At 39.6% G+C, this 14,862-nt stretch overlaps 2 protein-coding genes across 2 annotated transcripts; both read left to right on the plus strand.

Annotated features, from left to right (window-relative positions):
- Positions 1-373: 373 nt before the first annotated feature.
- On the plus strand, positions 374-4,097 carry LOC123474215. Its single transcript, XM_045176147.1, is given in 3 exon segments — positions 374-520; positions 2,827-3,232; positions 3,235-4,097. Coding segments are annotated over 3 exon segments (1,416 nt in total).
- A 1,382-nt stretch (positions 4,098-5,479) lies between these two features.
- LOC123474218 lies at positions 5,480-7,974 on the plus strand. Its single transcript, XM_045176149.1, has 2 exons — positions 5,480-5,988; positions 7,290-7,974. The coding sequence occupies exons 1-2, from the start codon at positions 5,480-5,482 to the stop codon at positions 7,930-7,932; spliced, it is 1,152 nt and encodes a 383-aa protein (XP_045032084.1). The 3' UTR covers positions 7,933-7,974.
- Positions 7,975-14,862: the final 6,888 nt, after the last annotated feature.

Consider the following 14,862-nt stretch of genomic DNA (forward strand, 5'->3'; position numbering starts at 1 on the left):
AATAGCCAATATTCTAGTAAATAAGTTAATAACAAAATATGGAGCCCCAGAAATCGTGTTGACAGATCAAGGAACAAATTTTTTATCAAATATTGTTCAAGAAATATGTAAATTATTTAAGATAAAACAAATGCGTACCACTGCATATCATCCACAAACCGATGGATTGGTAGAAAGGTTTAATAGAACGCTATGTGATATGCTTGCTTGTTATGTGGTAGACGAACCCGAGGAGTGGGACAGGTATCTGCCATTCGTCACATTCGCATACAACACGTCTAAACAAGCAACTCTGAAAGATAGCCCATTTTACCTTTTCTACGGAAGAGAACCCATTTTACCAAACGACATCAAGATCAACCGTCATTACGAAATGGAGGGAAATCAACATGAAGAATATACTCGCCAGTGGAAAAAGGCACAAGAATTAGCGAACCAACATTTGTTCAAAGCTCAAACGAAGCAGAAAAAGTATTATGATGAAGGGACAAAAAGTGTCAAGTACAATCCCGGCGATCTGGTACTATTAAAAGCACCACCTCAAGCCGGAAAATTTATAAATAGATGGAATGGTCCATTTAAAATCATACGCGGTTTCTCAGAAATTACGTACGAAATCCAAAACATTACAAATGAAAAACAAAAAACGATTGTTCACTGCAACCGACTTAAACCTTATATGGCACGAGATGTTCCAACCAAACAAGAACAAGAGATCGAAGCGAGAAAAGCAGAAACGACAGCCATTAGACGAAGACCAGGGAGGCCTAAAAAGCAACTTGGACTGGAACAACCCATAATATCATTCTTAGATCCAAGAATGCTATTCCCCAATCCAATAGACCAGACTAATTCTGACTTTAAGACAACCTCACGATATAATTTAAGATCGAGAAATCAGGCATCCAATTTCTAAAAAGCAATTAATTTTTTTTAACAGATGGAGAAAAAATTACTACTCTTTGCATTCTAACTACATTGCAAACAACCCACACAATCTTCTCGTCTGTATGCGATTGCAACTATGTTAAAACACGAGGAATTCTAGATATTAACTCACCATACTATTGCCAAAACCCCAGCACTAATCATCAACCACGATACCTAACAAATTATACGCTAATGACTAAACAAAATCCAGTAAAAACTTGGAAAGGATGGACTTGCAAACAATGGATTAAGACTAAGAAAATAACCGGATCTTTCTGGATAGGATCTTTTGACACAGTTTATTCACAGGAAACAAAATTGCTCTCAGCAATTGAATGCTGGGAAATGATAAATAATAAAAAATGTGGGGGTAATCTTATGCAGGCAGGAACAACAACGTTGAGTTTTACATCAACTCCTACAGGGGAAGGGAAGTGGTATGCTATCAAAGAATACCATGCATTAAATGGTTTAGCAGAAGAGATAACATTAAAACAAGAGACACCAGAAAGCTTAGTGGAAAGTCCATTTGGATTCTTAAACACCACTCAGCAAGAAGGGGAGTATACACAAAATCATAACACCGTAGTATGGGGAGATAGATCAACAAATTCATCAAATTCACAAATTATTTTTAAAGGTGAAGGGTATTTAGAATTAACAAACTCAATGATTAATGTAAATACTAGCCGTCTTCTTGATAATAACAAGCAGATAGAAATAACTTTCTCTAACAAACCAGATATAAATAATAAAGAATTTGCCCAACCTGGATTTAAAGTAGTAGGGATGCCTTTAACATTTCTTATTTTTCCAGTAGAGACGACCACAAAGTTATACAAAAATTTTAAAATTTCATTACCATCCTGTGAGAACCAAGTAAATGTAGATACATGGTCTTGCAATGAATACGCAGATCCAATAGCGAGCAAAGTAAAACGGTCGACTAATAACGAAATTGAATTTCTTGACAATCGTGCTAAGAAAGAAGCTACAGCAGCAATAATATCTCTACATACGCAACACGCCTTATTTGGAAAAAATCTACCAATCTTGCCACCATTAAACCATCGTGATCCAAAGGAGATTAACTATAAAACAAACGCAACGGAAGGAATAACTAAAAATTCGACCATAACGACAAAGTCAGCAACATCCATGACTGCTACAACAGATAAATCAGTCATACCTTCCATTGCAGCCAAGGTAACAACAAGTGCGAAGACAGAAACAACAACAACATCGATTAGGCCGACTACAACCACAACAAAACCGACAACAACCTTCAGAACAACAACAACAAAATCAACTACTACCACAAAAAAGCCGACAACAACCACAAAAAATCCGACCACAACCACACAAAAACCGACCACAACCACACAAAAACCAACCACTACCACACAAAAGCCGACCACCATCATTCAAAAGCCAAATACTACCACACTAAAAACAACCACTACCACACAAATAACAGCCTCTACACCCAAATCAACTACAACATCAAAATCTACGACAATATCAACAGAAGCAGAGAAATTACCAACAATAACATCAACAACCGCATCATCAACATTAACTAGTACATCACTCAAAACGACTATCACGACACAGTCATCTACAACTACAGAAAAAGTTTTCACAGAAACCACAACGACAGACACAATAAAACCAAAATCTAACCAAGCTGAAATTATTTCGTCCACCGAGCCAACTATAAGCCTAAAATATCTTACACCAAGTCAAATAAGAGAACAGCCAAGCGAAACAACAACCACTGAAATAACAAAATCAAGGGATAACGAAGAAGAAGATATAGAAAAATTTGAGAGACAAAACAATACAACCCGAGATAAGTCAGAATTTCAAGACAAAAATTCAAATGATCAAGTAAAGGCTTCAACACAACAAAAAGAAAATACAGCACACGAACTTGTAATAGATGACTATCGACCGCTAAATGACGCTAATACAAGTAACGGTCTACCAAAATCCACTGAGGAGCTAAGTGACTTGATAAAATACGAGCTTGGAAAAATGCACGAGCAATACAAAATCAGTATTGAAACTGAACACGACAATAAATTGGCAAAAGAAATTCGGGATGTTTACTGCCAGTTATCAAAGATAAAACGAACGCAAGCCATAATCTTAGCCCAAACAAATGGATTGCTTGCAGCCGCCGCACTCGGACTTCCAATGTGTACAAGGATATATGGTTTTGGTCAAGCCATGACATTGCAACAATGCGACCCAAAAAGGATATCACTATCAGCAAAAGAGATCAAGTGTGGGTTCCAGCCATTTTTGTTTACGGAAAAAACAACTGTACAATCGGACTCGACGGATGGTCTATTCATCCGTATTCGGAGTGTTTTTGGAAATCCCAATTGATAAACATCAACGGATATCCTCATACGTGGCAACATAACGCCACAGCAGGAGACTGGATTAAACAAGAGGCGACCATACATACTTCAAATCTGGATTTAATTGCAGAATTCGAAGAACTGCACTTAAACAGTTTCGACTATGGATTAAGGAACCATCCAGCTCATGGAACCATGGAAATGGAACAGCTAAACATCTTAAATGACCTGGTGGGACGAATTAATGAAGGAGAAGGCAAAGAGTTACCTGACATCCTAGTAACAGAAGAGCAGGACAATCAAATCGGGAACATGTTTTCCTGGTTTGACACATTAAAAATTATGGCTCTCTCAGCGATAGGATTCATCCTATTTCTCATCTGTCTAAGAATTTTTATTGCCTGTAATCCTATTCCACGGATTAAGGAAAGCTTCAGACGACGCAAGCAATCACGTAACGTGAGCGAAAGTGATGGTCAAGAAATGGATTCAATGATACCAGAACCCATCTACAGCGCTGGAGGAGCAAATGAAAAACCGTTCATTAGGGAATTTGCACCTTTAATGACGTTAGCAACAGAAACACCAAAAGAAACCCTTACGTCGATAAACACACCAAGTGCACCAAAGAAAGGAAAATTGTACCCTATCGAAGAATTAAAATGGGAAAACGAGCAAAACAAGGAATGTACAGGTAGCCACACGACCTGCAGCTATGTCGTTGGATACGGAATGGTGTGGGAGGATCTATGCAGATGTACTCCAGAAGACCATTTAAAACGCACAATTAACAAATAACGTTAAAAAAAAAAAAAAACAACAACCAAAAACAACCAAAAACAAAAAGAAACAAAGATGTAGTAAAGGATTTTATTTCCAATCCGTAATTAAAAAAAAAAAAAAAAAAACAACCAAAAAATCGTAGACGTAGAAAAGGATTTTATTTCAAATCAGTAGTTAAAACAAAAACAAAAAAAAATACAAAACAAAACCATAGTGAAAAATAGAGTACACCGACGGAAAAGCAAATCAATCTTCCTCAGCAGAATCACTCAAATGATTCAAAACAGCCAATCGGACTTGGCGGTGCTCAAGTCGTATTTGGATATCGGCATACGTCAACTCCGGATAAAAATTGGAAACCGAAGGTGAAGGATGATAAATATCATCTCCGAATTCTGCCCACCACAAGAACCGTGCGTGCAGCAGTGGAAGAACATCGCGAAGTCGGGCGTAGCCAGGATATTCACTATATAAAAAAAAAAAAAATTTTTTTAATTTTATTTTTAATAATAATAATAATAATAACTAAAAAGAAAATAGAACAAAAATAACAAAACAAGAAAATAATCCCATCAAACAAGAAAAGGATAACAAACAAACGAAAAAAACGGACTTACTTGTAGTAAAAATCGTTACACCAAACCGGTTGCACCACGGATACGGGAGCAACGGGAAAGGATACACCACTCCGAACCGTGTTGAACAACTCATCGAACAACTGCACATCGGCAGTCGTAAAGCGACGAAATTCACAACACGGATTTTGGAAGATTAACGGGTGGAAAAGCGAAAAAGCCATTCTAATTTCAGCAAGATGCTGAGAAACGAAATCCAACGTATACATAATGACGGGAAATGGGGATTCAAAAAACAAACGGCAAAGACAGTCAAGCGACAACTGAAGAACAAAGAAGACGCTACACCAGACTACTTTGATCGCCTTGACGCAATCTTAATAAAAAAAAAAATATATAACAATAATAAAAAATAATAAAACAATAAAAAGAGGGGGAAGAAATAACATTCCAAAGTCCATTTTACAAAAGAGAGAAATCGCGTACGAGACTGAAACTCCTTATAAGGAGGAGTCGTTAAAATCTAACATTTACATAAAAAGTTTTTGTTTGCAAAAAGGAGGGATCAATTAAAGAAAACATTCACATATACTGTAGAAAAACTTCTCAGACTAGACTCAGACAGTTAAAAGACAAAGGACATAAAAAAAACAATAAAAAAAAAACATTGACATTCAAAGTAGATTTCTTTAGTAGATAATCGTAAGCAACCTTGAGCATGTTAGGGGTAGGTACTCCAACTATATAACAGACAAACAAGCAAGAAAAAACTTTTTAGTTGTATTACCAACCTTCCACGGAAAGATAAATTTAAAAAAAAAAATGGACCCAACCAAGAAAAACGTAGAACTAACAAATGTTGACTGGAGTGATGAAATCTTGATGACTTGGATTGAAGAAGATACTCCGCAATTGGAAATAAGTGAAACGCTACCAACAGGAAACGACTGGGAAGACGAACTCTTAGCTAATCTAATGGGTAATGAAGTTAAAAGTGATATACAAATTAGTGCGAACGCAAGTGAAAGTATGCAGATATCTCGGAATATAAGTATGGAAGAAGACGTAACAAGATACAGCAAAAGTGACAGTGATTGTGAATTTATGCAAAAGAAAAGATACAGCAATAGTGAAAGCGATTGTGAATTTATACAAGAGAAAAGTTCTATATCACCATCAGAAACGGAAGAAGAAGAAACATCATCGAGTAAAGTGGGTTACTACTACAGTAAAATAGAAAGTGACTTAGACCCATCGTCGTCAGACAGTGAAATGGCCGCCAACTGTAAGACAGTAAGTGTAATCAACAACGAAGAAGAACAGGAAACGTGGTCCTTACCAGTTCCCTTAATTACACAAACGGCCTACTGTAAAAACTGTATGATGAAAACATTCCCAGCTATGGACACGGAGATAACGCGAAGAAGAATCGTCGCCATAACGATGTTGATGAAAGGAGAATTCAACTACAATTTGCTGGAAGTATCAAGAGAAATGATCAGAAATCACCTACTAGAAGCAAGAGAAATTGGGAAAAACATAAAACAGATTCTGGACACTGTTTTTCCCAATGGAACAACATTATTACACGGGAGTGTGATAAAAGAAAGATACGATGTGACGGATATGTTCCTTCAATACGGAGCTGATAGCAATATTTACGAAGAAGGGATGACAATAGCACACCGAGCAGCAGCAGATAATAATGTCCATTTACTCCGTATTCTATCCCATCACGGTAATACATTCAACATCCAAAACAGCATGGGAGAGCCACCATTACTAGTGGCTATAGCTCTCAATAATATGGAATGTATTAAATATTTGTGGATGGATCGCATTATTGTACACCAAACGCTGGATGAAGAAACAGTGCTCCATTATGCTGCTAAATATAACAACAAATTCGTCGCGGAAGTATGTCCAGCGGAATTCATCAATAGAAGATCACGCACATCAAAGGAAACTGCATTACAAATAGCTGTAAGGCACAGGCATACAGATATTATAGAAATATTGTTACGTCGAGGAGCTCGAGATGATAACCTCAATGCGGACGGGAAGTATGCACAGGACTATATAGATGACGAAACTAGCATTCGAAATCTATTCCGAAAATTCCGAGTGATAAAAAGAAAAAACAAGTGTATCAACAGCCAGACATCATCTAAAAGAAAATAACACCCAATTATTTTAATAAGCGCAAAATGTTATCAATGCTATAATAGTTTAGACGCTTCTTATAACTATATATTTTTTTTTGGCGCAATTCACGTTGCCTTCCTAAGACCTGTAGTCTGCACACAAAGGTAAAATTGGAGGACCAATTTATCCTGCTGTACAGGGGGGGAGGAATGTAACGAGCCAACTGCATTATTTACGCTTTACAGAAGATGGCAAATCTGCACGGACATTGAGTGTACGCAAGGTGTACACAAAGGCAACGCCCACATGACCAAGTGACCGCGCGCCACCGCTATCTAAGCCACACCCAATGTGCCACTTGCAATTCTGTATAAAAGCCGTGTTATTCGCAACAATATTCAGAGTAGAGTAGTGCCATGCTTCTTGGTTTGATTGTATTGCTATTGTAGAAGTCTAATAAATACACGCCTGGCAAATCTTACAACAGTGACAACGGCACCAATATCACGGCAGGAGAAAAGGAGCTCAGGCAAGGGATCGAAAATCTCAATTCGACGCGGGTGGCAGCAGAATTCATCGACCGCGGGATCACTTGGAAATTCTCCCCACCGTATGCGCCGCATTTTGGTGGTATTTGGGAGCGTCTGATTGGCTCCAGCAAGAGAGCCATAAGCGCCGTTTTGGAAAACCGCTCGGTGACCGACGAAGTCCTTCGCACGGTTTTCGCAGAAGTAGCCTCACTTCTGAACTCACGGCCTTTGACCAACGTTCAAACTGATCCGTCAGAGCCAGAGCCGCTCACTCCGTATCACTTTATTCTCGGTACCCCCCATCCTCACCGAGCGCCTGATACTGAAGAAGCATTCCATGGCCTCACGCGGCGGAAGTGGAAGCAGGCCCAGTTCATTGTGGACCAGTATTGGAGACGCTGGATGAAAGAATACCTTCCGACTCTCATCGAGCGGAAAAAATGGGAAAGAACTGTCCGTCCGATCAGAGTTGGTGACGTCGTCATGATTATGGACGAGAATAGCAGAAGGGGCGATTGGTTGATAGGGAGCGTTACGAAAGTGTTGCCCGGAAGCGACGGAATTGTCCGCGCGGCAACCGTAAAAACTGAACGTTCCTAACTAACCCGCCCGGTTGTCAAACTTTGCTTCATTTCAGGTTCTCGCGAGTAATTCCATCGTCGGCTTGCCCAGACTGTGGTGATCCGTCACCAGGAGGCGGTAGGGGGGCAAGAGAAAAGAGGCAGACGACGGCGGAGCGGCATTCACGTCGAAAAAAGGATTGAAAGTCGAAAGTGTGTAATTTTCGTGAGTGTCTTTTCTGAAGAAATAAAACCTGGAAATTCTGCCTCTTCAACCCGTGTTGGTCATTATTACCTTCCCTAGCAGAGTGGGCGTATTTTACACTCGTTGGGACCTATTAGAAAATTCTTGTGAATATTAATTTCTGTGTGAATCTTACAGGAAGAAATAGATATCGTCTCTAAAAGTTTGTATAAATTGATATACGATATCTAGTCTAATGACAATAACTTTGTTACAAAATTATGATATTATCACATGTTTATGATACTTTGAGATTGTAAAGACTGTTGGTTTTCAAGATCTGTTTTCATCACATTCAAAGATTTTTAATTGTCAACAGCTTAATTACATCAATGGTCGCATGGCTTAGATGGCAAAGCGCCTGCCTAGTAAGCAGGAGATCATGAGTTCGAGTCTCGTTGGGACATATTAGTAAATTCTTGTGTAATTAATCTGCTGTGTTAATCTTTAGGGTTTAAATGATATCGTCTCTAAAAGTTTGTATAAATTGATATATGATATCTAGTCTAATGACAAAAATTTTGTTACAAAATTATGATATTATCACATGTTAATGATACTTTGAGATTGTAAAGACTGTTGGTTTTCATGATCTGTATCCATCACATTCAAAGATTTTTAATTGTTAACAGCTTAATTACATCAATGGTCGCATGGATTAGATGGCAAAGCGCCTGCCTAGTAAGCAGGTGATCACGAGTCCGAGTCTCGTTGGGATCTATTAGTAAATTCTTGTGTAATTAAATTTCTGTGTTAATCTTTATGGTTTAAATAGATATCGTCTCTAAAAGTGTGTATAAATTGATATACGATATCTAGTCTAATGACAATAACTGTGTTACAAAATTATGATATTATCACATGTTTATGATACTTTGAGATTGTAAAGACTGTAGGTTCTTATGATCTGTTTTCATCACATTCAAAGATTTTTAATTGTCAACAGCTTAATTACATCAATGTTCGCATGGCTTAGATGGCAAAGCGCCTGCCTAGTAAGCAGGAGATCACGAGTTCGAGTCTCGTTGGGACCTATTAGAAAATTCTTGTGAATATTAATTTCTTTGGAATCTTAAGGGAAGAAATAGGTATCGTCTCTAAAATTTTGTAAAAATTGATATACGATATCTAGTCTAATGACAATAACTTTGTTACAAAATTATGATATTATCACATGTTTATGATACTTTGAGATTGTAAAGACTGTTGGTTTTCATGATCTGTTTTCATCACATTCAAAGATTTTTAATTGTCAACAGCTTAATAAAATTAATGGTCGCATGTCTTAGTCGGCAAAGCGCCTGCCTAGTTCGCAGGAGATCACGAGTTCGAGTCTCGTTGGGACCTATTAGTAAATTCTTGTGTAATTAATTTGCTGTGTTAATCTTTATGGTTTAAAAAGATATCGTTTCTAAAAGTTTGTATAAATTGATATACGATATCTAGTCTAATGACAACAATTTTGTTACAAAATTGTGATATTATCACATGTTTATGTTACTTTGAGATTTTAAAGACTGTTGGTTTTCATGATCTTTTTTCATCACATTCAAAGATTTTTAATTGTCAACAGCTTAATTACATCAATGGTCGCATGGCTTAGATGGCAAAGCGCCTGCCTAGTAAGCAGGAGATCACGAGTTCGAGTCTCGTTGGGACCTATTAGTAAATACTTGTGTAATTAATTTGCTGTGTTAATCTTTAGGGTTTAAAAAGATATCGTTTCTAAAAGTTTGTATAAATTGATATACGATATCTAGTCTAATGACAATAATTTTGTTACAAAATTGTGATATTATCACATGTTTATGTTACTTTGAGATTTTAAAGACTGTTGGTTTTCATGATCTGTTTTCATCACATTCAAAGATTTTTAATTTTCAACAGCTTAATTACATCAATGGTCGCATGGCTTAGATGGCAAAGCACCTGCCTAGTACGCAGGAGATCACGAGTTCGAGTCTCGTTGGGACCTGTTAGAAAATTCTTGTGTAATTAAATTTCTGTGTTAAATTTTAGGATTTAAATAGATATCGTCTCTAGCAGTTTGTATAAATTGATATACGATATCTAGTCTAAATACAATAATTTTGTTACAAAATTATTATATTATCACATGTTTATAGACCGAGAGCCTGAGACGGTTAGGGGTAATTTTTTTAACAAAAGGCAGACCGCCAAAAATATTTAAGTTAAGGTATTTTATCGGCAGAAATGCAAGTCTGCCGTGCCGCAGAGGGTTCCCCTGGGCGGTACCGACTCCCGAAGTCGGCGGGAAATACCCAAGTTGGGCAAAATTTCAAGAGGGATAAGATTTTCACTAAAAAAAAGAGCGTGAAAAGTTATACCTAAACCGCTCAGACCAGACGAAAAAATCGGGTTCCCAATACCAACCAGACGCAGGTGTGTAACGGTTTTCCCCCTGTCAAATTCCTTTATGAATAGTAGCAACGTCGCATTGACGGCGGCAAATTCAAAAATTTCATGTTATTTTTTTAGTACTCGAATGATTTCTGTAATATAACATTTATTTTGCAATATAACATTTTTTCTGTAATATAACATTTATTTCGCAACAGAAGGGCTGAAAGTAAAGCGAAAAAAAGCGGATGGGAAAATTGAAATTTTAAAAATGAAGCGTGATCTAATGGGTAGAATTCTTACAATCGCCCTAGAAAAAAAAGTTGATCTAGAACAAGTTCTGTCCTATCCGCTAACGCCTGTGCCAATCTGTTTTGCACATATGAATTGTTCGGGAGCTCAATTCAATAGAGGAAAACTTCGTAGACTCGAGGGGGGTATCCCTTAAGGGTGTATTAAACCGATCTCGGGGATACAGAGTAGGGTTGTAAGGCCTACTTGAGAATCACACCTTATGTGTGGGGAGTGTAGCTAAAGAGATCACACCTTATGTGTGGAGAGACGCCAACAAAATCAGAGCCCGCATGCAATGCACGCGGGGTTAAATAGGGACAAAACAAAGCCTTTGGGTAAGGGTAAACGCGGGACAAACAAACAAATGAAGCGTACTACGCACAACCCTAAGTTGGCCTCTAGCGGCCCTTATACAAAATAAAACAATTTAATTCTTCGCCGGAACATGAATGGTATCATGAACAAAACCACTAAGGCTGCATTATTTAAGGAATTGGAAAAGCGGAGCAACTCTTTGCCTCCCAGAAGAATTACTGCATTTGTCGTCGACGGTTTTTTTTCCTGCACCTCCTATCTGACATCCCTGCAACATTTGGGAAACTCGCACGAGCACTACTAGTTGTTACGGTTTAACAAGAAACCGAACTAAAGAATTAGACGTACGCTACTTAAGGAACTATTCAACAATGTATTTACCGCGAGGGGCAGCCAGACAGACCACCGTCAGAGCTCCCTCTTGAATCAAAGCCAAAGAACAACTGCCACACACCCTCGCCGTTTGTCTTCGGCCGAGAGTGTGTGCAAAAAGGGTGAGGGAAGAAAAAGGGGGTCGCCCCATCTGGCGATACAATAATCAAGCATAAACGGCCTAGGCCTTCTAGCGGTTAGGCCGAGATGGCGGGCCCGCAACATTCGGCCCTTCCTGACCTGCGTTTCGCTTTCTGCCTGCGACTTTCCATACCAACACAAAACATAAATACAAGAAAGTAAACACTGAACACAGCTAATGAAAGGCGCATTTCTCTCTAATATTCTAGCGCCAAGCGAGACGCAAAAAAAAAAAAAAAAATATTTCAAACAACTGAAACAAAAGAACAGAAAGGAGACAAGAGAGGAAAACACTTCATGAGCAACGCCAACGTGTGAATGGAATTGGCGCGCCGACTGACAAGTAGGGGATTATAGACACAAGAAGGAAAGTACGAGGAAAGGGAAGAGTAACTAATGAACTGCTCTTAACTACCCCAGATAGAGCTACTACGACTTGGGCGGAAGCTCACCTTAACTTTAATTCCATCGATAGGATTTGATTCACGTGGAAATGAATTAAATAGCAACAGGACAATTATAATAACATTAAGCTACATGGTAATAATTGCAACGGATTGGAGAAAAAGACACAAATTTGGAGGGAAAAAAAAAAAAACCAAAAAAAAACAAAAACAGAGACAAAAACAAAACAAAAAAAATAGGGAAGACAAGTAATTCGACAACGCCGGCCAAGGCTTCTAAGGTTTTTCCATGACGTAATCAAGCTGCCATCTTGGCTTCTGTCGGATTCTTCCATGCCTAGTTGTACTGGGCTCCAGTTGTTGCGGCGGAGTTATTGACGCTATCGGAGGAGGCAGGGTAAGCACAGGTGACGGGACCACCTGAGTTTTTCGCGCATGGCCGCTTATGATGGTGCTAGACCCAGTTTCGCTGTCATCAACGTCTTCGGCCTCATTCTCGCTAACTTCATCGTCAATTTCTTCCTCTACTCTAAGTCGAAATAACTTGAGTTGACATACGTGAGCGTTGAATCGCCTCCACCTCTTCCGTATCCTTTTGGCCGGTAAGTCTTCTACGAGGTAGGTTGTTGGGCACACTTGACGCACAATCTGGAATGGACCGACAAATTTAGGGAGAAATTTTTTTGATAAGCCAATCTTCTTTATGTTTCGGCGCACTAGCACTGTATCACCCGGTTTAAAGGGAGCTACCGATCGTCGACGTTTGTCAGTATAACACTTGTATTTTTTTTGTTTGCAAGTTATCTTTAGGCGTACTGCCCGGCGCATTGCACTAACACGACGCAGAAACTCTTATACGACATGGAAAACATATACGAGCTGGAATGGCGAATATTCTGTGGTCGACTGCTTTGCGGTGTTAATGGCTGCAATCGCGTCCGGAAGTAAGTTGTCCCAGTTGTTATGGGTTGGGTTTAGGTAAGCAGCAAGCGCGGACGTCAGTGACCTATTCATCCGTTCGATAAGTCCATTTGTTTGTGGGTGTTCCGCTGAAGCGAGTACATGCTTTACACCCTAAAACCTTACTTCCTCGTCCATCTCGGCACTGGTGAACGCACTGCCTTGATCACTTATAATCCGAATCGGCACGCCGTGTCGGTTGATTACTTGGTTTTTGATGAACCGGGCTAGATGAATTGTTGCCGTAGTTGGTACAGCCTCTGCTTCGACCCACTTCGTTAAGTATTCGATGGCGACGACTACGTGCACATTGCCTCCGTCAGTTTCCTTCAGTGGCCCCAAGTGGTCGACGCCGATTGTATGGAATGGGTGTGATGGTGGGGGGATAGGCTGCAGAAGGCCGGCGTGGGGACGAGATACGTGCTTAAAACACTGACAATGAACACAGGACAACACAAAATTACGAACATGTTTTGCCATTCGTGGCCACCAAAAACGATCAGACAATCGGGAAAGGGTCTTTTCAATACCAAAATGACCACTTGTCGGGTCGTCGTGGTTACGGCTCAAAATTTCTCTACGCATAATGGAGGGAACTACTAACAAAAACTTCCGCCCTCTATCAATGGAATTTCTTTTAAATAAGACCCCCTTAAATAAAACAAATTCAGAGTCTGGGTTAGTAGATAGGTTAGTAAAGAGTGGTCGGATCTGACTATCAATTTGTTGCAGATACGCCACTTCAGCCATTGAGTAATTGTTTGATTTTAGAACGCAGCTAAGATGTTCTGTCATGGAGGTCCCAGTTACCGTTAGAGGTACGGCAGGGTTCCGTGAGAGAGCATCCGCTACGGGATTTTCGGCACCCTTTATGTGCCCAACGTGAAAATCGTATTCTTGCAATTCAAGAACCCACCTAGAAAATTTACCTACTAACTCTTTTTTGAAAATAACCACTTCACAGCTGAATTATCAGTCTTTACTTGAAATGGACGTCCATAGACGTAACATCGAAATTTTTTTAAAGCCCACACAAGGGGCAAGACATTCTAACTCGTTAGAATGATACCTACCTTCCGCATCTGTCAGACGCCTGCTAATAAAAGCGACGGGTCTTGGCCCGTTCTCGGCGGGTTGCATCAAAACGGCTCCCAGGCCGAGATAACTCGCGTCCGTCTGGATTTCTACCTCCAGCTTGTCATCAAAGTGGGCTAAGACGGGCGTGTGGCATAGCCGCTTGACAAGGGTTCCTTTTGCCTTCTCCTGAGTTTCTCCCCAATCCCATCTCGCATTCTTTTTCAGCAGGGCGTGTAGTGGATGTGCAATGGCCGCAAAATCCGCTATAAACTTTCTGTAAAAAGAAGCTAGGCCTAAAAAGGCTCTCAAAGATTTTACATTATTGACTGGGAAATCAGTCAACGCCGAGACTTTTTCTGGATCGGGGAGGGTAAATTCCCTCCCCACTGATAACATGCCCCAAATGTTTCACCCGAGACGTTCCAAACACACATTTTCTTAGATTGAGGGTTAAATTGGCTTTTTCTAGCGCCACGAGCACTTGCTGCAATCTCTCCTGGTGTTCCCCAAATGTCTTCCCGAACACCAAAATATCGTCCAAATAGACGAGGCACATTTTCCACTTTAGCCGCCCTAGTACACGATCCATAAGCCGCTGGAAAGTAGCTGGTGCATTTGCAAGACCGAACGGTAGTCTTTTTAAATTCAAATAGGCCGTCGGGGGTCACAAACGCTGTCTTGTAGCGATCACTATCTGCAACCGAAACTTGCCAATAGCCGCTGGCTAAGTCGAGGGACGAAAAAATCTTGGCTCCAGCCAAACAATCGAAAACGTCATCCATCCTAGGTAAGGGGTACACGT

The sequence above is a fragment of the Daphnia magna genome, linkage group LG7, assembly GCF_020631705.1.
Source record: "Daphnia magna isolate NIES linkage group LG7, ASM2063170v1.1, whole genome shotgun sequence".
NCBI classification, from domain to species: domain Eukaryota; kingdom Metazoa; phylum Arthropoda; class Branchiopoda; order Diplostraca; family Daphniidae; genus Daphnia; species Daphnia magna.

Bases quoted from the DNA above. Each gene is read 5' to 3' on its own strand.
- LOC123474218 (XM_045176149.1), top strand. From the start codon at position 5,480: ATGGACCCAACCAAGAAAAACGTAGAACTAACAAATGTTGACTGGAGT. The intron at 5,989-7,289 runs GTCCTTACCAGT...ATCTTACAACAG, and splicing joins GAAGAAGAACAGGAAACGTG to TGACAACGGCACCAATATCA.